Source organism: Elgaria multicarinata, chromosome 4 (genome assembly GCF_023053635.1).
Source record: "Elgaria multicarinata webbii isolate HBS135686 ecotype San Diego chromosome 4, rElgMul1.1.pri, whole genome shotgun sequence".
NCBI lineage: Eukaryota > Metazoa > Chordata > Lepidosauria > Squamata > Anguidae > Elgaria > Elgaria multicarinata.
Genome location: NC_086174.1, coordinates 2087983 through 2115187, shown reverse-complemented (window position 1 = coordinate 2115187; position 27205 = coordinate 2087983). Strand labels below are relative to the sequence as shown.

General features: G+C 42.9%; 1 protein-coding gene across 1 annotated transcript in view; it reads right to left on the bottom strand.

Moving 5' to 3' along the window:
- LOC134398120 (nuclear GTPase SLIP-GC-like) overlaps positions 1-27205 on the bottom strand; it is a 65287-nt gene that overhangs the window by 18531 nt on the left and 19551 nt on the right. The window contains exons 6-13 of the mRNA XM_063125365.1: positions 20067-20282; positions 18439-18630; positions 12197-12373; positions 7895-7984; positions 6851-6956; positions 5378-5511; positions 4905-5069; positions 3125-3282 (exon numbers count right to left, since the gene is read on the bottom strand). Of these exons, the coding sequence (XP_062981435.1) occupies positions 3125-3282; positions 4905-5069; positions 5378-5511; positions 6851-6956; positions 7895-7984; positions 12197-12373; positions 18439-18630; positions 20067-20282 (1238 nt within the window). The remainder of the gene's footprint in view (positions 1-3124; positions 3283-4904; positions 5070-5377; positions 5512-6850; positions 6957-7894; positions 7985-12196; positions 12374-18438; positions 18631-20066; positions 20283-27205) is intronic.

Sequence of the window (27205 nt, the reverse complement as noted above, 5' to 3'; positions counted from 1 at the left end):
ATTGTTATTCATGCTGACAAAACGCCTGCTGGAGAACATGTGCGAAAATTCAATGCTCCAACTATAGACGAAGTGGCAATTGTTATAGTCGGAGATCAATCTTGACAGGACCTTTCAAAGGTGAAGATGTCCTCATTCCTCGCATTCCTATGATTCCAACGGATATGCCATTTCAATTTAAGAGATTGCAATTCCCCATTCGATTGGCGTTTGGAATCACCATCTACAAAGCTCAGGGCCAATCTTTAGAATTGTGCGGTTTAGATCTAGACACGGATTGCTTCTCACATGGACAATTATATGTTGCGTGTTCTAGAGTCGGCAAACCAGACAATCTCTATATCTGCACAGACAATGGAACAACAAACAATTTTGTATACCCACAAGCATTGTGGAATTAAACATATTAGAAACGTGCGCTTTGTCTTTTCTTTCTTTTCCATTTAACCAGACTGAGCCACAGCAATGCGTGGCAGGGTACAGCTAGTCTATATAAATAAAAATGAAAAAGACTGTTCATTACTGTCGTTATATCTCCGAAAGCTCTTCACCGATTGCTTTGAAATTTTGACACAACGTTGCGTTCGAATACGCGAGCGTTGTTATGTAACTATGTTCTCTATGGGGTCAAAGGTTTGTCTTAAAATCGAAGAAATAGGCCTCCTCAAAACCAGTCCTGCTGATCATTGTGACATCACCAACCAGTAGGCCAAATCCGCTCCCTCTGCCTTCTCTCTTATTTGCATGTTCTCTCACAACTGGCTGAGTGAATATAGATGTCACACCTGTGACAGTTACACGTTCTGAAGAAAGGTAACTGCCAGGAGTTTCCGCTAACCTCCTCACCGTAAAAACATCCTTTTTAAAAAACCAAACAATCTGCTTTACTTCATCCAAATAATGCCTCGCAGAAGATCACACTTAGGTCGTCGTACTCGCGGAGCGGAAGCACTGCGACGAGAAATTGCAAATCAGACTGAGGAAGAACGGGCATCAGCAAACAAGAAAAAAAGAAAAAAAATGCCTCAAATACGTGCCAAGGAACCAGGCAAGCAACGTTCAGCCAGACTTGAGGATGCACGATTGCGAGCACGGCAATTGCGTTCTACAGCTTCAGATCTGCTTTGTTCTCAACAGAATGAACGCGACAGGCTGAGAGTGGCTGAAAGATGTCAACGAGAAACAGCACATCAGCGTCAAACACGACTCCGTGGTAAACAATCACACGATTACAATCGCCTTGCATTCCGGTACAACCCAGCTGATGATTATAGTTTGAGGCGGCATGTTCTCATCGGCACTATGACTGAAGTGTGTCCTTATTGCAAGGCTCTTAAATTTAATGGAGAAACAAAAGGAATGTGTTGCGCTGCTGGAAAAATTAAACTGCCTCAACTTGGAGAACCACCAAAGCCATTACAAACTTTGCTTGCCGGATATACCGCAGAATCAAAGCATTTCCTATCTAACATCAGGAAATACAACTCATGCTTCCAAATGATGTCGTTCGGAGCAGAAATCATCACAGCTCCATTTATGCCAACTTTCAAAGTCAAAGGACAAATTTATAATAAAGCCGGCTCCCTCCTTCCGTTTCCAGATAGTCAACATAAATTCCTACAAATGTATTTCATTGGTGATGGCAATGATGAATTGAATGCACGCTGCGGAATTTATACCGGCATAAAAAGGTCCATCGTTTCAAAACTGCAACAGCTACTTCACGAAAAAAACAATTTAGTACATTTGTTCAAAACAGCAATTGACATGATGCCATCTGATACACACAAGATTGTTATTCATGCTGACAAAACGCCTGCTGGAGAACATGTGCGAAGATTCAATGCTCCAACTATAGACGAAGTGGCAATTGTTATAGTCGGAGATCAATCTTGACAGGACCTTTCAAAGGTGAAGATGTCCTCATTCCTCGCATTCCTATGATTCCAACGGATATGCCATTTCAATTTAAGAGATTGCAATTCCCCATTCGATTGGCTTTTGGAATCAACATCAACAAAGCTCAGGGCCAATCTTTAGAATTGTGCGGTTTAGATCTAGACACAGATTGCTTCTCACATGGACAATTATATGTTGTGTGTTCTAGAGTCGGCAAACCAGACAATCTCTATATCTACACAGACAATGGAACAACAAACAATTTTGTATACCCACAAGCATTGTGAAATTAAACATATTAGAAACATCCGCTTTGTCTTTTCTTTCTTTTCAATTTAACCAGACTGAGCCACAGCAACGCGTGGCCGGGTACAGCTAGTAAGAAGAAGAAGAAGAAGAAGAAGAAGAAGAAGAACCCATTAGAGTTCCTACAGCACAGCAGCCCCAGGGGTAAAGTGTCCCTGACTGCCCACTGATAGCAGCCCTGCACTGCCTGGGCCCTGGTTACTTGAGTGCTCGCCTCACTCCTGTGTCCCACCACTGGCAGACTCAATGTTGGTTTAAATTTTAGTGTGGGTTGAGGGTTTTTAATGGAAATTGTTTTATGTGTTGGAATGCTCTTCCAGAGCATCTACGTACCACGAGTTCCATCGTAGATTTTCAATGGCTTTTGGTATTTTAGCTTGATTTACTGTTCTTATTACTATGATTATTCTCTTATTTCTGTTTCGTGAACTCCTTCCCCCCTTCATATGTTTAAATGTGATTTTAGATTGTAAGCCTTTAGGCAGGGTGTTGCTGTTTTATTTGTATATTTTGTACAGCACCAAGTACATTGTTGGTGCTAAATAAATGAATAAATAAATATAATAATAATGTGTTATTGTAAAGTGCTACAATGCCAGAAATGGCAAGGTGGCGCTTTAAAAATGTTTTTAAATAAATTAAATAAATACATTATGAATTAGCTCCAATATGCAGAAATAACAGTTTGTGTGAGTTGGCTACTTATCTGAGCCGATAATGCTGGAGAACCGCACGCATCAAAGACCCAGCAGCAACATCTGTAAGGAGGGATTTCCGTACCCCAAGCAGTTTGATCACAGAAGCTGCACCCATTGCTCACATCAGAGTTCAAAGGGTGCGGAGGCACAGGCAAAGGTGGCGGAGCACAGGCTGAATTTCTCAGGGGTGCGGGGGAACCCATATGATGATATTCTCTTACCTAAATATGTTTCCAAATATGTTCTCAACATTATCATAGATGGGCCTGGCAAGGTCTTCATTGAAATCTATGCGGGCAAACGTCCTTGAAGCGTACACACCATTCTTCAAGCACACCGCCTTTAGGACCTTGTGGAAACCTTGGTTCCCTCCATTTCTCTGGATAATTAGAAATAATGTTTTTAGTGAATCCATTAAGAGAAGACCTCTGTTAAATGCAAGGATGGACAAATCTGACAGTTTTGGTTGCTCTCAGTTTCTCATTTCTGTGGCTCAGTTCACACAACACATTTCTCTATGCAGTGTGAAATCTCCACTCAACTGTTGAGTTTGTAGGGGGTACTCGCCACACAACAACTTCCAACTCCACCATTGTGTGAATGTGGGCTCCCGTGGAGTTTGATTGGCAGTTCCTCCACCCTCTCTCCTCCCCCAGTCCTCCCAATGGTATCCCATCAGCCATTGCTGCAAAAAAAAACCCAATCCTGGCTGCTCTCCTAGAGTGGCACTCACTCCTTTCATCACTGTAGCCGGTGGGAAAAGCCCTCCGCACAACACAGAACACAACGGTTGGACAGGAACTCTCCTCTGCATAACGTGGATATTCAGCACAGGGTGGAGTTTTCCCTCCAGACAACACGTTTTTCAACTGTGGTGTAAAGACTCCATGGTGGAGTTCTAAAACCACTGTTGACAAATGTGTTGTCGGAACCAAGTCTGTGTGTTATTTTCCCTACTCTAATACATTTTGTACACACTTTCCCCCAATATGCACATTCATGTATGCATGTTTACTGAAGAACTGTGCAGACTGAAGGAGGGGACCCTCTTAGTGTCTGAACACAAAAGAGCACTGCTGCTTAGGGTGACCATACAAAAAGGAGGACAGGGCTCCTGTATCTTTAACACTTGCACGGAGAAGGGAATTTCAGCAGGTGCCATTTGTATATATGGAGAACCTGGTGAAATTCCCTCATTCCAGTTAAAGCTGCAGGTGCCTTGCCCTCTTTTAAATCTGGTCACTCTAGTATAGCTCCTGCAGCTTTAACTGTGGTGATGAAGAGAGAATTTCACCAGGTTCTCCATATATACAAAGGACACCTGCTGAAATTCTCTTCTCTGTGCAACTGTTAAAGGTACAGGAGCCCTGTCCTCCTTTTCATAGGGTCACCCTAGCACTGCTAGTTGGAAGATAGTGATGTCTTTCATTCAAAGCCCACGTGTTTCGGGTTATGAAAAACCCTTTCTCAAGGGCACTCTACAACAAAAGACAAATATAAAACTGTGAATTAACACTTTATACAATAACCAACACTGATTAAAAAGTTATTTTACAAAACCTATTTTGTATATCCTGGAAGGGGGCTGTTGTGAGGCCACTCCTAAAGAAAGCCTCCTGGAACCCCAAAGACTATATAACTTAGGGTGACCCTATGAAAAGGAGGACAGGGCTCCTGTATCTTTAACACTTGCATAGAAAAGGGAATTTCAGCAGGTGTCGTTTGTATATATGGAGAACCTGGTGAAATTCCCTCTTCATCCCCACAGTTAAAGCTGCAGGAGCTATACTAGAGTGACCAGATTTAAAAGAGGGCAGGGCTCCTGCAGCTTTAACTGGTGTGAGGGAATTTCACCAGGTTCTCCATATATACAAATGGCACCTGCTGAAATTTCTATAACCAAATTGTTATAAGGAAAACTGCACACAAAACGGACATTTGGAGAGGGATGAATTATGTAGGCACTTATTTGCTAAAAAGTGCACAAGGGATTTCCCTTACTGTGAGCTTCTCCTCAAGAATTTTCTTATAGGATCTTCTGGCCCTGGTCACTCCATCACAGAGGGGCTGTTTCATCTGAGTGAAAAGACTTTCAAGTTTCTCCCCCAAAGCGTCGATCTTCTCATTCACAAACTGTTCGACTCCACTCTCCTGAAAATGCCACTCCTAAGGAAACAGCAAAGGGCACATCAACAAGGCACTAGAACAGAAGGCAGGTAATTAGCAAGGGTGCAGGTCTCCCAAACTGAAGGTGTGAAGTTGGCAGGAAGGATGGACAGGAAGAGACGGACAAGAGAGGCAAAGCTGCTGGGAGGCTGGAGGATTGGGACCATGCTGGGACTAAGAAGCCAGGGAGAAGCATGTGGGGATTGTATCGGATTATTAAATATTCGATTGCTGGTCTCTTGGCTTCTTTATTACAATCAGACTTTTCTTTTCTTTTTTAGATATGGGATTTGTCCTTGGTCTCATACCACAAGCTGTTGTTCAGAACCAATGTTCTCAGTAAGCAGGTGAATTCCCAAAGTTTCCGTCACATAATCTGTCACCAGCCTCTCCTTCTCCTTCAGATAGATCCTCCTGATGTATTCCCGCAGCTTTGGTATTTCTGAGATGAAGGGAAAATAAAATAAAACTAGTGAAACACAAAGCATGGAAATTCAAGCAGTACTCTTCAGAAAAAAAATCTGCTCTAAGATCCTTGCTTCTAGAACACTTCTTGGTACTTGAAATTGTAACCATCTAAAGTAACATAAAAATGGAGATTTATTTATTTATTTATTACATTTCTATACCGCCCAATAGCCAAAGCTCTCTGGATGGTTCACAACAATTAAAACCCAGAACAATTTTCTTCTGGGCTGGTTCTATGGCAGGGAAACTTCTCCGTTATGCACCCAACCTGCTCACAAAGAAAAGGTGAATAAATGCATCTAAATTAATCGTCGCTGCATGTGTTGTGTTGCTTTTCTAAACACATTGTTCTTCAACCTGCTTCCATCTCTCAAACTAGAGCAAGAAAGGGTCAAGGGGAATTTTCGCAGAGCAAATCACATATCAAGACCACAACGGCAGCTTCTCTTGGGCTAGTCCGCAATATTCCACGCTGGCAAATATGATGTCAAAGATGGCATGGGAATGGCTGTGATCATTCACTAAATGCAGGGTGGAGTATCCAGAAGCATAATGCACCGACATGCTGTAGCTGCATGCAAATGCACTCCCCTTGCAGCCCCACCAGCTCCGGCATTCACCACCTGTCACTGTTCTGTAAATTGACCGAACAGCCTAGGTTAATCCGGAGAGGAGATCGCACAGCTAGAGGATGCTGCCTCACAGGCATATAAGCTAGGGCTGTACACCCCCTCCCCGAACCGCTTTGGATCCTGATCTGGACCTTCCGGATCGGGCCCGAACCAGTTCGGGTCGATCCGGACCTCCCCCAATCCACTCCGGAACTGGATCCGGAGTGAGATCCAAAGGTCCGGATCGATATTCGGCCCCCATTTTGCCCCCCCTTCTCCACTTACTTGCCTCGGAGGCAGGTAAGTGGGGAAGGGGGGACAAAATGGGGGCTGATCAAGGCCTCCTCCCCCCTTACCTGGCTCCGCCGTCCGCCGCCACATGGACTGCCGCCGCCGCGGGCAGCAGAGCTAGGTAAGCCCCCCTCCCTGCTCTGTTTCCGGCCTTAGGCCTGAGCCACAGTTGAATCCGCCACCCAGACTGCGATGGACCCAGGTAAGCCCCCCTCCTCCTCCCCACTTACCTGGCTCCGAAGCTTCGGAACAGTCTGAATCGCTTCGGACCATTCCGAACCTCCTCCGTCCGCTCTGGAACTGGGCTTCGGCAGTCCGGATCGCCCCACTCCGCTTCAGATCCGGGGATCCGTAACAGAGTGGAGCACACCCCTAATATAAGCCCAGGGGGTGTCTTCTGGCCTCCATTACCTGTTTCTTCTTCGCTGAGATGTTTTCTTTTCCAAAATTGCTTGGCACTGACAGTATAAACCAGATCATCCTTATTCAAGACATCTGCGTCAGGTAGAAGCTTTCTCTGGAAAACAGACGATGGGAAGGTTCTTACCCAAAATACCATTCCCTGTTTTTGCTAAAGAACACACCAATACTGGATACTGTAGAAAACACAAACCATTAAGAACTTTCTCCCTCCAACACCAGCCCCTTGTGACAATCTCCTCCACATCGCCAGAACTTGCAAGGAGGAGGCCCCCAAAATCAACCAAAACACCTCATAGGACAGCAGAAAGATATTTGTTCTTCAATTAAGTGTTTGGGTTGGTTTTGTAAACTGCGAAGCAAAGGCCCACCATTATGGCACTGCTGCGCTACTACAGTCGATAATTTAACGTGGTGCTTCACAAAGAAACATATGCAACAGAGATGATGGTCTAAATATGGACAATGTGGGGAGACCACCATTGGGGGGGCAACAGACAGGGGTGGGGGTAGAACAGGAGCAACAAGGGTAACAGATGCGGGATTTACACATTCTTGGGCTTTGTTTTGGTTGGGATGGGGACTGAGAGGTTAAACCCAATAGCCTTACAGAAGAGGTAGCAGAGGGACTTGAAGAGAGAAAGGAAGGGGGTGCCACGTAGGTAGGGTGACCATATGAAAAGGAGGACAGGGCTCCTGTATCTTTAACTGTAATGTAGAAAAGGGAATTGCAGCAGGTGTCAATTGAAGAGGGTGAAATTCTCTCTTCATCAACACAGTTAAAGCTGCAGAAGCCCTGCCCTCTTTTGTATCTGGCCACTCTACTATAGCTAGTGTAGCTTTAACTATTGTGATGAAGAGGGAATTTCACCCACTTCAATTGACACCTGTTGCAATTCCCTTTTCTAGATTACTGTTAAAGATACAGGAGCCCTGTCCTCCTTTTCATAGGGTCACCCTACACGTAGGGGCCTTAGAAGAGAGTTCCAGGCAGATGAACCGGCAACAGAGGAATTGGTGGGTGGGGTGTATTACCTTCAGCTTCTCCCTAATACTTCTCTCCTTCTTCTTCTTCACATCTTGGTTCCTCTCTAAAATGGCATCGTGTTTATTCTCGATGGGAGTCTGAAAGAGCCAGCAGCAGAACCTTACATATTGCCCAGCCATGTAATGAACCCACAGCATCCAACAAGCTATTGGAAGAACACAAACACAGGTGGAGCCTGATGCCCCGTCAAGCCTGGGCTGCCAGAGATTACTTTTCACTTTCCCACTCCAGCATTTCACATCAGTCTGTAATAAACTGAGGCCTTAGCTAGACCTAGGGTTTATCCCGGGATCGTCCCTGCCTGCTCCCGGGATCCCCGTGTGTCATTTACACGAACAGGGATGACCCCGGGACGGTCTAGCTAAGGCCTATCACAGTGAGAGCTCTGCCAACCTTTCCTGATCCAAAAACAAGCATTTCCACCTCCTATAGGGGCTATTAAATCTCCATGGTGGATCCCACTTGCACAATGGAATCAGCAGGAGTCTGTGGGGCTGTCTATATATTTTAAAAGCCTCGCAGTGACGCTGTGTCAATTATGCAACGCAGCCGCCAAACTTGTAGCCATCGCAGAGATTCTTTCGGGACTCATAGAATCATAGACCAGTAGAGCTGGAAGGGACCTACAAGGCCATCGAGTCCAACACCCTGCTGTATGCAGGAATCCACCCTAAAGCATCCCTGACAGATGTCTGTCCAGCTGCACATTGAAGGCCTCTAGGGTGGGAGAGCCCGCAACCTCCCTAGGTCATGGGTTCCATTGTCATACTGCTCTAACAGTAAGGAAGTTTTTCCTGATGTCCAGCCAGAATCGGGCTTCCTGTCATAGAATCATAGAAAACCAGAGCTGGAAGGGGCCTACAAGGCCATCGAGTCCAACCCCCTGCTCAATGCAGGAATCCACCCTAAAGCATCCCTGACAGACTCAACCAGGCTTCGCTTGTGCCTGCCATGTATCATTTCCAAAAAAACTAATGTTCCTATGACTCGACCTAAGCTGACCCTCTCACATGTCGAGGAGATCGGGATTTCTAAGCATTTCCAAGAAATACCATGACCCTTGCTCATTGAATCTGCAGCCACCATTATGCAAAACTGTCCAAATTTTCAAAATGGTATAGGCTTTATAATATTTGACCACCAAAGGGCTGTTTACCTGGTAAAGCTTCCATCCCCAAAGCTTAGGCATGCAGTTACAGCCCTCCGTTTTCAAACTATGCCTACAGCTGTGACGGATGGCAGATCTCAGCGCACCCCTGTGTATTTGTGGGGCCCCAGAAATTGAGGATCTGCCTCATTATTTGCTCTTCTGTTCTTTATACTCTGAATCAAGAACTAAATTTTTGGAATCTATTTTGTATCAACTACACTTCAATACCACTTCAGAAAAGATTTTCTATCTCCTGTCTGACACTGACTCTAGGGTAACGCACAAGGTATCTTTTTTTGCCCTGGCAGCAATGAAAATTCGGCCAAGATTTATTACTGAGATTGCAGTTGACTGTGCTGGAGATGCTCTTGTTGTTTATTCGTTCAGTCGCTTCCGACTCTTCGTGACTTCATGGACCAGCCCACGCCAGAGCTTTCTGTCGGCCATTGCTCCCCCTAGCTCCCCCAAGGCCAAGTCCGTCCCCTCCAGAATATCCTCCATCCATCTTGCCCTTGGTCGGCCCCTCTTCCTTTTGCCTTCCACTTTCCCTAGCATCAGCCTCTTCTCCAGGGTGTCCTGTCTTCTCATTGTGTGGCCAAAGTACTTCAGTTTTGCCTTTAATACCATTCCCTCAAGTGAGCAGTCTGGCTTTATTTCCTGGAGTATGGACTGGTTCAATCGTCTTTATTTAACTTATTTAATTTCTTTATTTAACTACAAATTTTATATTCAAATTATGCTTTTAATTGTATTGAATTTTATTCTTTTATTATGTATGATCTGTTTGTGATTATATGTAGTATTTTCATATTGTTGTTTCTTCGTAGTGTATCTATTTTGTATGCGAATGGCCTATGGCCTAAGCATGAATAAATTACTTTAAAGTTTATGCAAAACTGTGAAGGAGTGGATATAGATCCTTTGTAGATGCAGAGGTGCGCAGGACTGAGGCAGCATTTTTTAAAACAAAAAAAAGAACAGCCCACTTACACCACACCCATCATTGGACATTTCATTCAGGGTTATGTGGCACACTCGATTGGAATTGCACAGAAGCTGCATTAAAGGGAAAATCCATCACAAAACATCTTAGCGAAAATGTGGCTTTTCCAGCATGAAAACCCATGGTTGCTGCAGAGTGGGGTAATGCCATGTGCCACACTGGTGTGTGAGGTGCAACTGCACTAAATTCCCCATTAGATGGGTCCCCAGTTAGTTTCATGTATCGTTTTGTGGCAGGGGGCTTCTAAGTACCTTCACAAGCTTTTTCCTTAACATTCCTCTCACCCAACCTTTCTCAATCCTTGTCTCCACCCAAAGTGCATGGTTTCCACCCCTTTTCATAGAATCATAGAATAGCAGAGTTGGAAGAAACCTACAAGGCCATCGAGTCCAACCCCCTGCTCAAGGCAGGAATCCACCCTAAAGCATCCCTGACAGAGGGTTGTCCAGCTGCCTCTTGAAGGCCTCTAGTGTGGGAGAGCCCACAACCTCCCTAGGTAACTGATTCCATTGTCGTACTGCTCTAACAGTCAGGAAGTTTTTCCTGATGTCCAGCTGGAATCTGGCTTCCTGTAACTTGAGCCCGACTCTAACCACTGGGTGCATAAGTTCTAGAAAGTGGGTTCCATGTTACAGGTTAGGTAACGGTCTTGCCAAATTGAAGACAGTTGCTCTGGGCCTCTAAGCCTTGAGTAGCAGCAATTGTGTTGAGAACTGGGCATTGTAAATCAGATCTGCTTTCTCCACAGCTGCAATTTATACCTTGCAAGTAAAAGCAGGAACTGCTCACATGCACAGACATTTCTTAATTCATGGTAGTGCATAAGTTTTCAGAAGTGTTACTTACATTTTTATTTGTTCTATTCCTGGAAAAGAAAAAAGAATAATCAATGAGTTTCAGAAAAGACACTGTATTCTTAGGAAGAACCATACACCCAGAAGATTTCCCCCAACTACAGGCTGGTAGCTATTTTCTTTAAAAAAAAAACCAATTCATGCTGGATTAGAGTATGGGATAGAATTCATAGAATCACAGAATAGCAGAGTTGGAAGGGGCCTACAAGGCCATCGAGTCCAACCCCCTGCTCAATGCAGGAATCCACCCTAAAGCATCCTAAAGCACCCTCAGCTTGGATTCATAGGAATCTGCCTTGTACTGGGTCAGACCATGCGTCCCTCATGCCCAGTATTGTTGTCACTAAGTGAATATAACAATACAAGAGGAGGCCATGTTGGGTCAGAGCAAGGGCCCATCTAGACCAGCACTCTGTTCTGGTTTCAGGCAGGATTCTACTGTATCCACGCCCAAACTGGGGATGCTGCCGGGGATCAAACCTGCGACCTTCTGCATCCAAAGCAGGGCCTCTGTCATTCCGCTATGGGCCCTTCCCAGAACCTGTTTGTGGTGATATGGGTCTGCAGTTATTGAATATGTACTGGAGAGTCATCACCACAAACCAGAAAGAGTAGAGGCAAGCTTTTCTTCCTTGTGGGTCCCTGGCCAACAACTGGTCGGCCACAATGTGAACAGAGTGCTGGACTAGATGGACCCTCGGTCTGATCCAGCCTCAGGGCTCTTCTGTTCTTATAACTCAGTTTAGAACTGAAAGTGGAATCCCCACTGTGAAGGACAGTCCAAAATGGCTGTGGTCTTGTTCTGGTCAGCTAAGTCTTGTCCGAATATTTGTGTTTAAACTGTCTAACTTGGCCCAGGCCTCCGGGCCAGAGGGAGGGAGCTGGCGAATGCTTCTCAAGGTCGATCTCGTGGCTGGGTCATTGGTTCCACCCAGCACTGCATTCCCAACTCCTACCACAGCACCTGCGAGGTTATCAGGGTTAATTGGGACGTTGATCTGTTCCAGCTGTGGGAAAGGATGTGCTGGTGGAGGGGGCCTCACTCCTCAGGGGCCCGGAAAGGGCATTGGTTGGTGGAGATGGGTCACGGGGCCTGTTGACTTGCAAGGGGTTAAAGAAGCAAGTAGCCAAGCCTTTTCATCTTCCTGTGGGCTACATGTGTACAAGATGGAAGAACAGGTCCGAGCTGGGGGTGAGTGAGGCTCGGGGTTAGCCCTTCCATTATTTTTATATTTTTGTTACGAAGACTACTTAAACCCTTGGCAACAAAATAGCTTCAGTACCTCCTATATTCATCAAGTTCCAGAATATCCGTTTTGGTGACCACCATGGCAATGTCAGTGCAGATTCCTCCTATATATGCCTTGATGCTTTCCTCCAGCAATGCTTCTTGGACTTTCTCTCCTTCAATGCGCACAACGTCAGCGATAACCCAGATGACTGAACATTTATCAATATTCTGTTTTTAAAAAACACAAAGAAATAATCATCATTAGGTAGTGAGTACTGCTCAGAATAGTAATCAAATCCTGTATCTTTTTCTAACATTTCTCAACATTGGCCAAAGTCAAAGGAGAGAGAAAAATTACTGTTTAAATGGAAACAGGTTGACTCTTTCATTCACTGTGTGAGGCACACAAAAAGTAGAGAATCAGCACTCGCTGACCCATCACTAATGAAATATGACTGAATGTAACTTCATGAAGCCACTTGATAGAGCACCCATTGCTCCATAGCCAAGCAGAAGGTCTCAAATTCAGTCCCTGATGCATCCACTAAAAAGGCAACAGGACTGGGGAAGACTACAAGGCCTCAGCTAGACCTACCTGGTATTGCGCAACGGTAGGGTGACCATACGGCCAGATTTGCATGGATTTGTCCAGTTTTTTGGTGACAAATCCGGGAGGGGAGGGGAAATCCGGATTTTTCCAGACTTCCCCAGCCAAAGAGCAGCTCTAATGGGAATTAACAAAAATGCTTATAACTCTGTCATTTTTAAAGATAAAGACATGAAACTTGGTACGGTGGTAGCTCTTCGGTAGGGCTTTAGTCATACCAAATTTGAAACAGTGATGTGGATGATGGGTTAGGTTGTCCAACCGGACTTATCTCCAAGTGAGACAGAACCAGGTATTCTTAAGAGTTGTTTATTGTATCGATACAGAGACAGGTCATACACGCAAGAGCATCAGCATGTTACACCCAGCTCCAACTAACTTGGGCGGATGTGGTATAGGTATATTTATACATCAAGGTACAGGATGCGTGCGTATAGCTGACAGAGCCTCTCCGGGCTGCTGCCACATTCGCCTTAAAGCAGTTACTTTGCTCCATATATGGCCAGATGTACATTCAGGTAATCTGATTGGTTACCAGGTATCTATAGGACATGATCAGGGCTTTCAGATGATGCAGGCCCCCACATCAACAGTTCCGTTCATCCATTGATTTTTTAGGAATTTCTTAAAAATGGAGGTTTTTAAATTATTATTTTAAAATCGTCATTTTTAAAGATAAACAGATGAAACTTGGCTCCATGATAGCTTTTAGGTAGAGCTTTAGCCATACCAAATTTGAAACAGATGTGTTCATCCACTGATTTTTAGTAATTTTTTAAAATTTGAGGATTTAAAATTATTATTTTTAAAAGATGTTATTTTTAAAGATAAAGAGATGAAACTTGGCACCATGATTGCTCTTAACAAGGGCCTTAGCTATGCCAAGTTTGAGACAGATCTGTTCATCCATTGAGTTTTAGGATTTTTTAAAAAAGTTTGAGGTTTTAAAATTATTCTTTTTAAAAAATGACATTTTTAAAGATAAAGGACTGAAAGTTGGCACCATGATAGATCTTAAGGAGAGATTTAGCCATGCTAAATTTGAATCAGATTTGTTCATCCATTGTTTTTTTAGGATTTTTTTAAAAGTTCAAAGTTTTAAAATTATTGTTTTTAAAAACTTCTGGAGCCATATCCTTCAAACTCAGGTTGTCAAACCTCCTCTTTGGGGTGTTGCATATTGAGCAGTTTCAGCCCTTGGCATTAAGAGGATCTCGAGTCTTTAGGTAAGAAGTCCTGGGCAAGCAGGGTACCTTTCCTGTTGCAGATTTGGGGTGCAGTCAGGTACCTGGAGCTCAGCAGAGGCAAGGCATCCACAAATCAAAATGTGGGAAAGGAGAGGTCAGTCAAAGCAGCCCATAGGGCAAAACAGGATGGGCCAGAGGCCTTTTTCTTAAATTTCCACATCATGAAGGGTCATCTTTAGAGAAAAACTCTCATGACCAACATGACCAACAGTAAGCTGTTGCCCTACCCCAGCCACAGGGTACAAGTGCATATCCGGGCTTGGACCATTGGAAGACTTTGGCAGAGAGAAGGGTGGGTGGGGGATTATTTGAGGCTGGAAATGTTGGCAGGCTGGCATAAGGCAGAGAGAGGCTGAAGGCAACCCAGATGCACCTGTAGCTTGGCCCTGAGGCTAGCTTACCACGCAGAGTGTTTTAAGAGCGCATCAAAGTTGTGCAGGAGGAGAGGAGGCAGAGGTTTTTAAAGTATTGGGCAAAAGCCGGGAAATAATAATAATAATAATAATAATAATAATAATAATAATAATAATAATGTAAGAGTCACCAGACATGACCAAGCAATAACCTGCAATAAGCAATATCCCAAGCCACAAGTGTGCAGCCTAGCTGGACCATTGGGAGACTTTGGGAGAGAGAGAGAGAGAGAGAGAGAGAGAGATTGTTTGATGCTGGAGGCTTTGGTTTGTCTGCAGTGACTTAGAGTGAGAGACAATAGAGACTGCTCAGACATCTGTGCAGAGACATCTATTGTAACTTAGCCCCATGGTGCTGGCATGAAAAGCAAGGCATTAGGAAGAGGGTCTCAGAGTCACGTGTTTGTGCAGGAAGTAGACAGGAGTTCAAAGTCTGGATGTGCGAAGTGGTGCCGACACACAAGCCTTGAGAATCACAGAATCATAGAATAGCAGAGTTGGAAGAAACCTACAAGGCCATCGAGTCCAACCCCCTGCTCAAGGCAGGAATCCACCCTAAAGCATCCCTGACAGAGGGTTGTCCAGCTGCCTCTTGAAGGCCTCTAGTGTGGGAGAGCCCACAACTTCACCAGGCAACTGATTCCATTAACATACTGCTCTAACAGTCAGGAAGTTTTTCCTGATGTCCAGCTGGGATCTGGCTTCCTTTAACTTGAGCCCGTTATTCCGTGTCCTGCACTCTGGGAGGATCGAGAAGAGATCCTGGCCCTCCTCTGGGTGACAACCTTTTAAGTATTTGAAGAGTGCTATCCCATCTGCCCTCAATCTTCTCTTCTCCAGGCTCAACATGCCCAGTTCTTTCAGTCTCTCTTCATAGGGCTTTGTTTCCAGACCCCTGATCTGCTAATTTATATAAGTATATATGTAAATAATGAATACAGTATAATGTATATAATGTCTATAAGTGAGAAGTGTGAATGGGCAAAGTAGTGTTCACTGCCACAACACCCACCCTAATGTTAGAGTAGAGAAACTTGTGACAATTATACACAAGCTTTTTAAAAAAATTAAATTTAAAAAAGCCGGCCAGCCGGCCAGCCAGTAGCAAACCCTGTTAACAACAACAGCAGCTTGCAATGAGTGAAGACACAGTCAGAAAAGATATTTGAGGGAAGGGGAGAATGTAACCCACAGAGCATAGCAAAAGCTTCAAAGTACAGCAAAACCTACAAAAGTAGGAGTGAGTGAAGTTAATTTCAGATACATTGAATCTCTCACTTGTTCTTTATTTCAATGATTTTGACATTAAGATGTTATGTAGAACAGATCTGTCTTGTCGTGCCCGCCATTTTGTTTTTTGTTTTTTGGTTAAAGAAGAAGAGTGCACGAACGCTCGTGCGCAAAAGGTAAGTTTTTTTAAAAAAAAAATCCCCGCTCCCCCACCCAACCCCCGATGGGTGCATAACTCTTGAGGAGCTCAGCTCCTCGTGCACGGGTCCCAACTCCTCGCAACTAACCGCGAGGAGCTGGGACAAACTGCGACACCCGCACACACATCCCGCAGTCTCAGGATCAGCCCAAGACCACGGAAAAAGTGGGTTCAAAGGCTAGGGCAAGATCCCAGGGCAAGGGAGGGACCATCCTTCCCTGCTTCCGGGATCCCCTGTACATCATGTGAACGCACAGGGATGATCCCAGGGATCACTCTGGGATATTGCCCTGTCTAGCCATGGCCTAAGAGTCCTGCATTGAGCAGGGGGTTGGACTCGATGGCCTTGTAGGCCCCTTCCAACTCTGCTATTCTATGATTCTATGCCCGCTGCATCTTGATCTTAGCAGAGCCCCAAGGGGAATTCAGATTTCATGGTCCTGATTACTGCTCACTATTGTCAAAGAGCTAAAGCAGTAAGGTGCTATAGCACTTTAGCAATTTAATGATTGGGGGATTGGGGATGTTTAGTGAGTTAGAGACTTAGAACTGGCAGTTCTAGAAAATTAGGTAGCTAAAACCAGATCATTTACTTTGGAGGTTTGGGGTAGGAAAGAAGAATAAATTACAGGGAGTGGCAAAGTACAGAAACTTGACTTCTGCGCAGGCTACCGCAAGAGAAGCACAACAATGAGAGAAAATACTCAGCTGCATTTCTCCTTGTCGTTGGAGTCAGCTGGGGTGGTGAAGGTGTTGGACCAGTGCCTAGAGGCTGTAATGGGCTGGATGAGGGTCAATAAACTGCAGCTGAACACTGATAAAATGTACCTTCTGTGGATTGGTGGTTCCCAAGTCTGGGAACTGGGTTAGCGACCTGTCCTGGATTGGGTTGCACTCCCTATGAAGGAGCAGGTGCATAGCTTGGGTGTATTCCTAGATCCATCCTTATCACTGGAGGCCCAGGTGGACTCTGTGGCACGGAGTACTTGGGGTCAGCTTCAGCTGATCTGCCAGCCCATGGCCTTTCCCGGACAGGGACAACCTAGCCACAGTCATGCATGCACTGGGAACTTCCTGATTAGCCTACTGCAATGCACTCTACGTGGGGCTGCCCTTGAAGCCTCAGCTAATGCAAACTGCAGTAACTAGACTGCTGACCAGTACATCTCACAAAGACCATATAACACCAGGCTTAAAGATATTGCACTGGCTGCCTATATGCTTCCGGTGTTGGTAATGACATTTCAAGTCCTAAACGGCTTGGGACCTCAGTACTGGAGAGAGTGCCTCTCCCTATGACAGATGACCACTCGAAGAACTACAGTTACAGGTAAGCAAACTGCTTATTGCCTTCTTCCACAAGCCTGAATGAAGCACATCAGTGAACCACCCAGAGATCTTCAGCTATGGGGCAGTATATAAATGTAATAAATTAAATAAAATAAATATTTTAAAAAATTCATCAACACATGAAAGAAATATCATGTGCCTGTTCTTGAAATTGGAGTAAAAGGGGTAAATCTCCAAAAATATAAAATAATAATAAGCACATTTAATTAGATCCAGCACATTTAATTTGAAAGTTGGCACAATTTTAAAGGGCTGTCACATAAATCATGGATGCCAAGTCTCAAGTTATTAGCTTAACATGTGTCATTTTTTAATGCAAGAGAATGTTGGGGGGCATAATTAGGGCTGTGCTCCGCTTCTCCTCGGACCGGAGAAGCAGAAGCGGATCGGGGTGCTTTGCCTCCCTTTAAGGCAGAGGCGAAGAGGATCGGGGGAGCAGCGGAGCGTCGCGGAGCGGATCGAGGTGAAGGCGGATCCTCGCCTCGATCCGGAGCTCCGCAAAAAAGGTAAGGGGGGTTTACTTGGCCCTGCCGCTGCCACTGCCACTGCCACCCATGCGGCGACAGCGGCAGAGCCAGGTAAGGGGGCAAGGGGGAGGGGAGTCTTACCTGCATCCATCCACGGCCCCGCAACTGCTTCAACTGAGCCTGAGGACGCAAACAGGAAGACCAGGCCTCGGACGGACGCAGGTAAGGGGGAGGAGGGAGGGGGTTTACCTGGCCCTGCCACCGCCGCCGCCTATAGCAGCAGAGCCAGGTAAGGGGGCAAGGGGGAGGGGGTCTTACCTGCGTCCGTCGCAGCCTGTCGCCAGCTTCACTAGAGCCCGCGGCTCAACCTGGAAGTGTAGGGGGGCCTACAGTTCCTGGTTGAGCCACGGGCTCTAGTGATGCTGGCAGCGGGCCGGGATGGAAGCAGGTAAGGGGGAGGAGGGAGGGGGGCCTTACCTGGCGCAGCCCCCCGCCACTGCAGAGCTCTGATTCGGAGCCGGAGCTCCGCAGCGGAGCAGAGCGGACCCTAGGCAGATCAAGGCCGGGCGGAGTGGGCCCGATCCGCAATTTGCGGATCGGGAACGGAGCGGATCAGGGGGTTCGTGCACAGCCCTAGTCATAAAGGTAGAAGCTCTCTTCTTTCTTTCTAAATTTGCAACTCACTTTAACTAACGGGACACTCCTTTAATTTCAATGCCAAGAGTTTGATCAACACCATAATGTTATTCTCTCTTCCTTGTAACTCAAGCCAAAACTCACCTCTTTCCACATTTCATCTCTTTTCTTGTTAAAGTCTCCTGTCCCAGGAATGTCCACAAACGTGATGCCTTCAGGAACCAAGTCCGATGCTGGAATGTCCAATTCCACGTACTTGATTAGTGGCCAGGCTTCAAAAGAATGGTTTTCCTTCACACAAATGTAAGGTCCCAGTTTTTCAGAGAATGTAGTCACCTGATTGATACATAAAAGAAACCTGTTTGTCCAAAAGATATTTTGATCTAAATATCTCTCTTCTTGTTGCCAATTTCTTAGATTGCCAGCTGTCAGGAATTTTGAGCCAACGGGATTTGGCATCCGGCATTTTGTTGAATAATCCAAGTGTATTTAGCCAAGGAGATTTAATTACCGCCTCACCACCCCCTTACCAAATCCACCCAGGTTCCAGCCACTGAACATCAGGTATTTTTTAAGCTTGCAAGGTGACAACTCTACAAATGTTTGCATGGTCATAAAACATGACAAAATGAAAGATATAATGTAATCCCAGGTGTTGAATCAGAAGGCGGAGAAGAGAAGTGCAGTGGGGCTGCAGGTGGAAGCAGAGGTTTATTCTATTTCCCTTAGGAAATAGAAACCAAATGCACAGTTACAAGATGAGGGATACTTGGCTCAGCAATACTACAAACGAGAAGGATCTTGGAATTGTTGTAGATTGCAAGCTGAATATGAGCCAACAGTGCGATATGGCTGCAAGAAAGGCCAATGCTATTTTGGGCTGCACTCATAGAAGTAGAGCTTCCAAATCACGTGAGGTACTGGTTCCTCTCTATTCGGCCCTGGTTAGGCCTCATCTAGAGTATTGCGTCCAGTTGTGGGCTCCACAATTCAAGAAGGACGCAGACAAGTTGGAGCGTGTTCAGAGGAGGGCAACCAGGATGATCAGGGGTCTGGAAACAAAGCCCTATGAAGAGAGACTGAAAGAACTTGGCATGTTTAGCCTGGAGAAGAGAAGATGGAGGGGAGACATGGCAGCACTCTTCAAATACTTGAAAGGTTGTCACACAGAGGAGGGCCAGGATCTCTTCTCGATCCTCCCAGAGTGCAGGACACGGAATAACGGGCTCAAGTTAAAGGAAGCCAGATTCCAGCTGGACATCAGGAAAAACTTCCTGACTGTTAGAGCAGTACGACAATGGAACCAGTGACCTAGGGAGGTGGTGGGCTCTCCCACACTAGAGGCCTTCAAGAGGCAGCTGGACAACAATCTGTCGGGGATGCTTTAGTGTAGATTCCTGCATTGAGCAGGGGGTTGGACTCGATGGCCTTGTAGGCCCCTTCCAACTCTGCTATCCTATGATTCTATGATTCTGTGATTCATCTTTCAGTTTATTAAGCCAAGACATGAGCGCCCAAACACAGCCAGTGGGGAATGCATTTGTATAATGTAGAGCCCATTTTGCTAAATGCACACGATCTGGAAGATGCCCAGGCATTGTTGCAACAGGAATTCCATTCTACAAGTGTGACAAAATACGGTGCATGATAACTAGTATTTACCAGAGCTCCGAATATATCAAGTCACGCAGTTCTGTAAACTGTTGCATGCCATTTCCAAAACAGAGTGACCCAGGATGTCAAAGCAAGAGGAAATGCCATAATCCACCTACCTCCTTCTCCTTAATTGAGATGGTTCTTTTGGCAGGAATAGTCGTCACAAGTTTTGCCTTCAACAATTCTTCATAACTTTTCTGGTCAGCTCCAGCCCCATAAAGCGCACAGAGCTTATCCTTGGCATCGCTTACACTCTCGTGAGAGGAACCTTCATCGTCACCCCCATTCTTGCTCAAAACCTCCACAAGGTCCTTCAACTCACTATTCCATTCCTGTCAGTAAAGATCCAGATAAAGCCTGTTAAAGGTCTGTAGTTCTGGTTGGTTTAACGGTCTTCTGAAAGGGGGAAGGTGTTGTAGATTATTTTTTATTTTTTTTAATAATTTTTATTTATTTTCTACACTATATAAACATACATAAAACATTACCATAATAATAATAATAACAGAAGAAAAACAGAAAAACATCAAACAACTGCTGCATACATATTGAATAAATGTTGAGTACATATGTTGCATAACTATTACCTATACCTTATCATACTACAACATCATCATTCTTAACATAAAAGTGCACCCCCCACCTCGGGATCATTCCTGAGTCCAAAATCTAATCGTTTCTTCTGCTGGCGGTTTCCCACTTCCCTTAATAAACACAAATATTAGGAACTGGGGGGGGCGGAGCCAGCATCCTAATGGCGTAGTAGGAGAATTTGTTCCTGCCGTGGTAGGTTTTGAATAACTCTTATCATCTAAAAGTGTCAGGGCTGGAAATGGTGAAGAACACCGATTAAAGTGTTTGGAAGCTTTGAGCCACAGACGGGGTTTGAAAGAACAATGCATTTTGCTGTGTAAAGGCTGCAATTTAAAAGCAAAGAGAGGGGGGCTAGAGCGGAGGAAGTTTTCTTTAAAAACTTCAAGGAGCGATATTATAAGAAGTCTCCCAGACGGAGTGCTTATCTTAAAGGGAATTTTAATTGCAGAAGCCAGCGTCGGGAGATACTGATTAATAGCCACCCCTCCTTTAGCAAGCAGTAAATTTTGTTAAACACGGCAATAAACCCCTCAGGAGTGCGCTGAGTGACTGACTTTGAAACGAAACTAATACCAGCCGTAATTGTGAATATATGCCACCCAAAAAACAAGTTGCGGCCAAGCCACGGTGGGTTGCCCACGCGTCAAACAATACGATTAGGAGATTACAGAAAGTAGCCGAGGCAGAAGGGGAAGATATTCAAAAAGATAAGCAAGAAGAATCTACAACAGCAACAGAAGAGCACAAGATGGCTGCTAAAGTTGGCTCAGTGCCAGCAGAGCTGGGAGAGATGATGCAGCAATTTTCAGCTCTGTTGAAAGGGCTAAAAGATGAGTTATTTATGAAAATTGAAACGGAAGTTGGCAAAACTAACAAGAGAGTGGATGATTTGGCTGCTGAAATGGCTATAAGAGATAAGCAATTAGGCTTTTTGAAGACAGAGGTGGATCAGATGAAAAATCAGTTTAAAGATCTTAAAAAGATACAAGATGACCAAGAAGTGAAATTTAACGACTATGATAAGAGGCTCATCTCCTTAGAGGACAATTCACGAAGAGCAAATTTACGCGTTCGTCATCTGGGGGAGAAGAAGGGGGAGGACCTCAGGAAGAATCTCCTAAGCTGGTTTAAAGAACTAGTCCCAACCCTGCAACTAACTGAAGAAGATGTGGAGCGCGTTCACAGGGTTGGCGGCTTTAGAAGCGGTGCAACTCCCAGAGATGTCCTGGTGAAATTTTCAAGTTATTACAAGAAAGAGCAGCTTATGAGGGAGTTAAGAGCATTGGGAGAGCTGAAGTTCCAGGGAGCAACAGTGCAGGTCTTTAATGATCTGTGCCAACAAACTTTGGATTGGAGACGCAGTGTCAAGTCTATAACAGCGGAATTGAAGAAGAGGGAAATCCCCTATGCATGGGGATATCCGATTTTTCTGCGTTTCTCATATAAGGGGGAAAATCATAAGGTTTTCTCCCTTCAGCAAGGCATGGAGCTTCTGGAGAGCTTAGGTTTGGGTCCACTAGGAGAAGCCGGTGGTAACGCAAAGAGTGATGACGAAGAAGAAAGAGGTGCAGTAGGGGGAGTGGTGTAAAGTGGATATTATAGGGATGATAAGAAGTATAATCATATTAGATCCTACTGGCTTTGGGTTCCTGGCTGCTTTCCCCCCCCCAAGGGTTAAAATAATGGCCGGAGTGTTAGACTCCCGGAGATATATTGGGGGGAAAAGAGATGGGAGGGGAAGGGGAAGTGGGGTGGGAGGGAAGGGTTTGTGTGGGTTGTTGTATTTTTATGTATGTAAGTTAAGTTCTCAACACGTTCGGGATCGAGAAGAAGTTCAAAGAATTAGATATGGATAAGAAGATAAGAATCTCAACACTCAATGTTAAAGGTCTGGGGGCGGTCGTAAAAAGGAGAAGGATTGAACAATTGCTAAATAGGGATGGTTCTGATATAATTTTTTTGCAAGAAACTCATCAATTTAAGGAAAAAAATAATGTTATTCGTTTGAAATGGCCAGTGTTTTACGAAGTGTCTTTGGGGACATCAAAAAAAAATGGAGTGGCCATCTTGATTTCAAAAAGAAGTGGGTTTGTGATGGAAAATATTAAAAAAGATGAGAATGGGAGATATCTTATGATAAAGGGTCAATTGGAAGGGAAAATGTATACTTTGATCAATATGTATGCTCCAAATAATAAACAAAAAGAATTTTATGAGGAGGTATTAAGAGAGATTGAAGAATTTAAGGAGGGGTATGCTATTTTGGCTGGAGATTTTAATATGGTTATGAATAATAGACTAGATAGGTCAAATCCCTCCGAGATAGAAAAAAGAAACAATATCACTATGTTAAACAAATTAATTAAAGAAAAGGATTTTGTTGATTCTTGGCGAGTTCTTAGAGGGGCTGACCCAGGATTTACATTTTATTCTCCAGTCCATCACACATACTCCAGGATTGATCATATTTTTGTATCCAGAGATTTTTTAACTAAGATATGTAAAATGGAATTGGGGACAATTAAGGTAACGGATCATGCACTAGTAAGTTTAGTTTTCGCAGTTGATAAGGATTACAAACAAGCATTAAGGTGGAGACTGAATACTAAGATATTTAAGTACGATAAAGTAATTGAGAAAATGCAGAAGGAACTGTCAGAAACATGGGAAATAAATGAGAAGGGGGGAACAAGAACGGCAGTGGTTTGGGATACCATGAAGGCTGTGTTTAGGGGGAATTGTATTAGGGAAATGTGTAATCTAAAAAGACAACAGGAGGTAAGGCAGGTTACTTTAGAGAATGAGATAAGGAAGCTGGAAAATGAATTTTGGCAAACTAAAAATAAATATAAATTAATAGAAGTACAGGCAAAAAAAAAGGAACTAGAAAATATTAATTTAGAAGAGGTTCAGAGGAACTTAATTTATATGAAAAGGGAATACTTTCAAAATAGTAACAGGAACTCGAAGATGCTTGCCAAACTCACACAAAAGGAAAAAGCTAAAAATGGGATAGGGGCAGTAAAAAATAAGCAGGGTAATTATTGTCATATGATGAAGGATAAAATAAAAAAATTTCAGCAATTTTTTGAAGATTTATACAAGGAAAGAGATACTCAAACGAAGAGGAAGGAAGAGTATGTGGGTAAATTTGTGAAAAAAGGATTAGAAAAAGAGCATAAGAAAATTATGGATAGTAACATACTGCAATGTGAAATAGAGGAGGTCATAGATCAGCTTAAAGTAGGGAAATCACCGGGGGTAGATGGCTTGGGACCAGAGTTTTATAAAAGATTTAAAACATTAATAGTGCCAAAGTTGTTGAAATTATATAACGCAATAATGGAAGGGGAGAAGATTCCAGAGTCATGGGAGCATTCCATAATAATTTTAATCCCGAAACCGGATAAGGACTTGACTCTCCCTGATTCATATAGACCAATTTCGTTAATAAATCAAGATGCTAAAATTTTTTCAACTATTTTGGCCAAAAGATTAAATAAATTTATAGCAAATTATGTAGGGGAAGACCAATGTGGTTTTATAGCAGGCAGACAGATGCATACATTAATAGGGAGAGTCTTAAATGCAATACAGGGGATAAAAAAGTCAAAGAATAAGGCGGGTATTTTAGCGTTAGATATTTTTAAGGCTTTTGACTGTGTGAGTTGGCAAACGTTAAAGTTGGTTTTAATCAAAATGGGATTTGGTAACAAATTCAGAGCAATAATAGAGCAGTTATACTCTAAAAACACAGCTGTAGTGGTAGTAAATGATGGAATAACGGATAAGATACGACTAGCCAGAGGGACAAGACAAGGATGCCCACTCTCGCCAGTCCTGTTTGTATTGGTGATGGAATTGTTGGCAAATGCAATAAGAGAAGATGGGGAGATAGAGGGGATAGGTAGTAGAAAGAAAATTAAGTTGAATATGTTTGCAGATGATACATTGATGACTATTAGAGATCCGATAAGCAAAATGGAAAGAATTAGACAGCAGTTAAAAGAATTTGAAGAAGTTACGGGGTTAAGAATAAATTGGGCAAAATCCGAGTTGATGTTATTTAATTACACTAAAAAGGAAGAGAAGGAATGGGAAGGGAAGGCTTCAGTTTTGAATAAAGAAAAAATTAAATATTTGGGTATTAAGATTACTAAAAATTTAGAAGATTTGGAAAGTGAAAATTTAAATGGATTGAAAAAAGAGGTAATAGAAAAGCGAAAGAAGTATAAGAAACTGAATCTTTCTTGGTTTGGAAGAATAGCTTTAATAAAGATGAAAATTTTGCCTAAGATCAATTTTATTTTCAGGATGTTACCAATAAGAATTTCAGATTTAGAGTTAAAAAGTTGGCAGAATCTTATAAATAATTACTGCAATGCGGAGAAGAAAGCAAGAATTAACAAATGTAAATGGTATATAAATCAAAAGAAGGGTGGATTGGGTCTCCCGAACCTTGAGTACTATTATATAGCAAACAGGTTAAGACACATTGCTGAAGCAATTTTAGGGGTAGGGGACTTAGAATGGATGGAAGAAAATACATTAGATAATATTGAGCTAAATTTGCAGAATGTATTTTTTAAGGAAAAAGGGAAGGGTAATTGGCTTAACGAAATAGATAATTACTTTTTGAAGTTCCATTGGGAACTTTGGAATAAATATAAAAAGGAATTGCTTTCAATTAATTCCCCTTTAACACCAGTGATAATGCTAAAGAAATTTCCTGAAAATTTAAAGAATAGATTAGGTAAAGTTTTAAAGGAGAAAAATAAAATGAGATTAAGTGAATGGTTAAAGGGGATGAATACAAGAGAGAGGTTGGAAGATGTTTTAAAAGATTTGAAATTATCATGGTTAAACTATGGGCAATTGGAACAATGGACTAAAAATTGGGTAAAAGAAAATAGAGAGTGTGGAGAGAAGACGAAATTTGAGGAATTAATTGAAAAAAAAGGAATTGATAAGGGACAAAATATAGGGATAAAAGGGTTAATGAGTCAACTATATAATGTATTAACTGAGAAAGGAGTGTGGGATAGTAGTGGGAAAGTGGTTTGGGAGACTGATTTGAAGATACAGATAGGACAGCAGAGATGGGAGGGATTATGGAGACAGAGAGTGTTGAGAAATATGTCAGTAAGAATAAAGGAGAATTACTACAAACTGGTATGGAGGTGGTATTTAACTCCGGTCAGATTAAATAAGATTAATAATCAGCTTTCAGCAGATTGTTGGAGGGGATGTGGTGAAAAAGGAACGTATTTACATATGTGGTGGGACTGTAAACATGTGCAAAAGTTGTGGAAGATGGTTTTTTATGAGATTGAGCAGATAGTGGGATTTAAAGTAGAAGTCACACCAAGGATTGCACTACTTTCACCGCAAGAAGAACTTAAATGTAATAAAGAAACGAAAGAGTTAATAACGAATCTGTTGACGGCTGTGAGGCTGATTGTAGCCAGGAACTGGAAGATGCAAGGAGACTATTGTATTGAAGAATGGTATAAAGAAGTGTGGGACATTGCTATAAATGATAAATTGACATGTAATATTAAAATGAAAAAAGGTATAGCAAAAACAAATGATTTTGAGGGTATATGGAAAAAGTTCCTGGAGTTTGTATTTTCTAAAGGAAGTGGGAAACCACCAACAGAAGAAACTATGAGTTTTTGGAAACAGGAATGAGATCCCGAGGGGGGGGGGAGCACTGTTATGTTTAGTATAAAAATGTTTAATAGGCAAAATTTGAATATTTGATATTAAGGTAATTTTATGTTTATGTAACAAGTGTTTTTTATTTGATGTTTTGTTGTTGTTATATGTTGTTTAATAAAAAATTTATAAAAAAAAAAAAAACAAATATTAGGAACTGTTTCCAGATTCCTTCAAACTCATTTATTTTAGTTACGCCTTTTCTCCACTTAATATTACATGTCAGTTTATCATTCATGGCTATATCCCATACTTCTTTATACCAATCTTCTATAGAATATTCCCCTTGAACCTTCCAGTTCCTAGCTACCATCAATCGTGCTGCAACCAGCAAACTCGATATCAGCTCTATAGTTCCTTTTCCACACTTTATATCTTCAAATAGTGACAGCAATGCAATCTTTGGTGTTTGTTCTATTTTCATTCCCACTATTTCTTCAATTTCTGAAAACACCATCATCCATAATCTTTGTACATATTTGCATTGCCACCACATATGTAAATACGTTCCTTTTTCCCCACAACCTCTCCAACAATTTGCTGAATGCTGATCGTTTATCTTATTCAATCTAACCGGGGTTAGGTACCACCTCCATATAATTTTAAAATAATTCTCCTTTATTCTCACTGATAAACTTCTCAACACTCTTTGTTTCCATAGTCCCTCCCAGCTCTGTCACCCTATTTGTACCTTCAAATCTGATTCCCAAACCATTTTCTCTGTATTCTCTCTAAACTCCTTCTCTAACAGTAATTTATATATTTCACTCATTAATCCTTTTAAAACTATACTACCTCCTTTCCCTTTCTCCTTATTTACTACTAATTCTTCAAACTTCGTCATCTTTCTACACATTCTATTATCTTTAATCCACTTTTTATTCCATTGTTCTAATTGACCATATTCTAACCAAGATAATTTTTTCTCCTTTAACAAATTTTC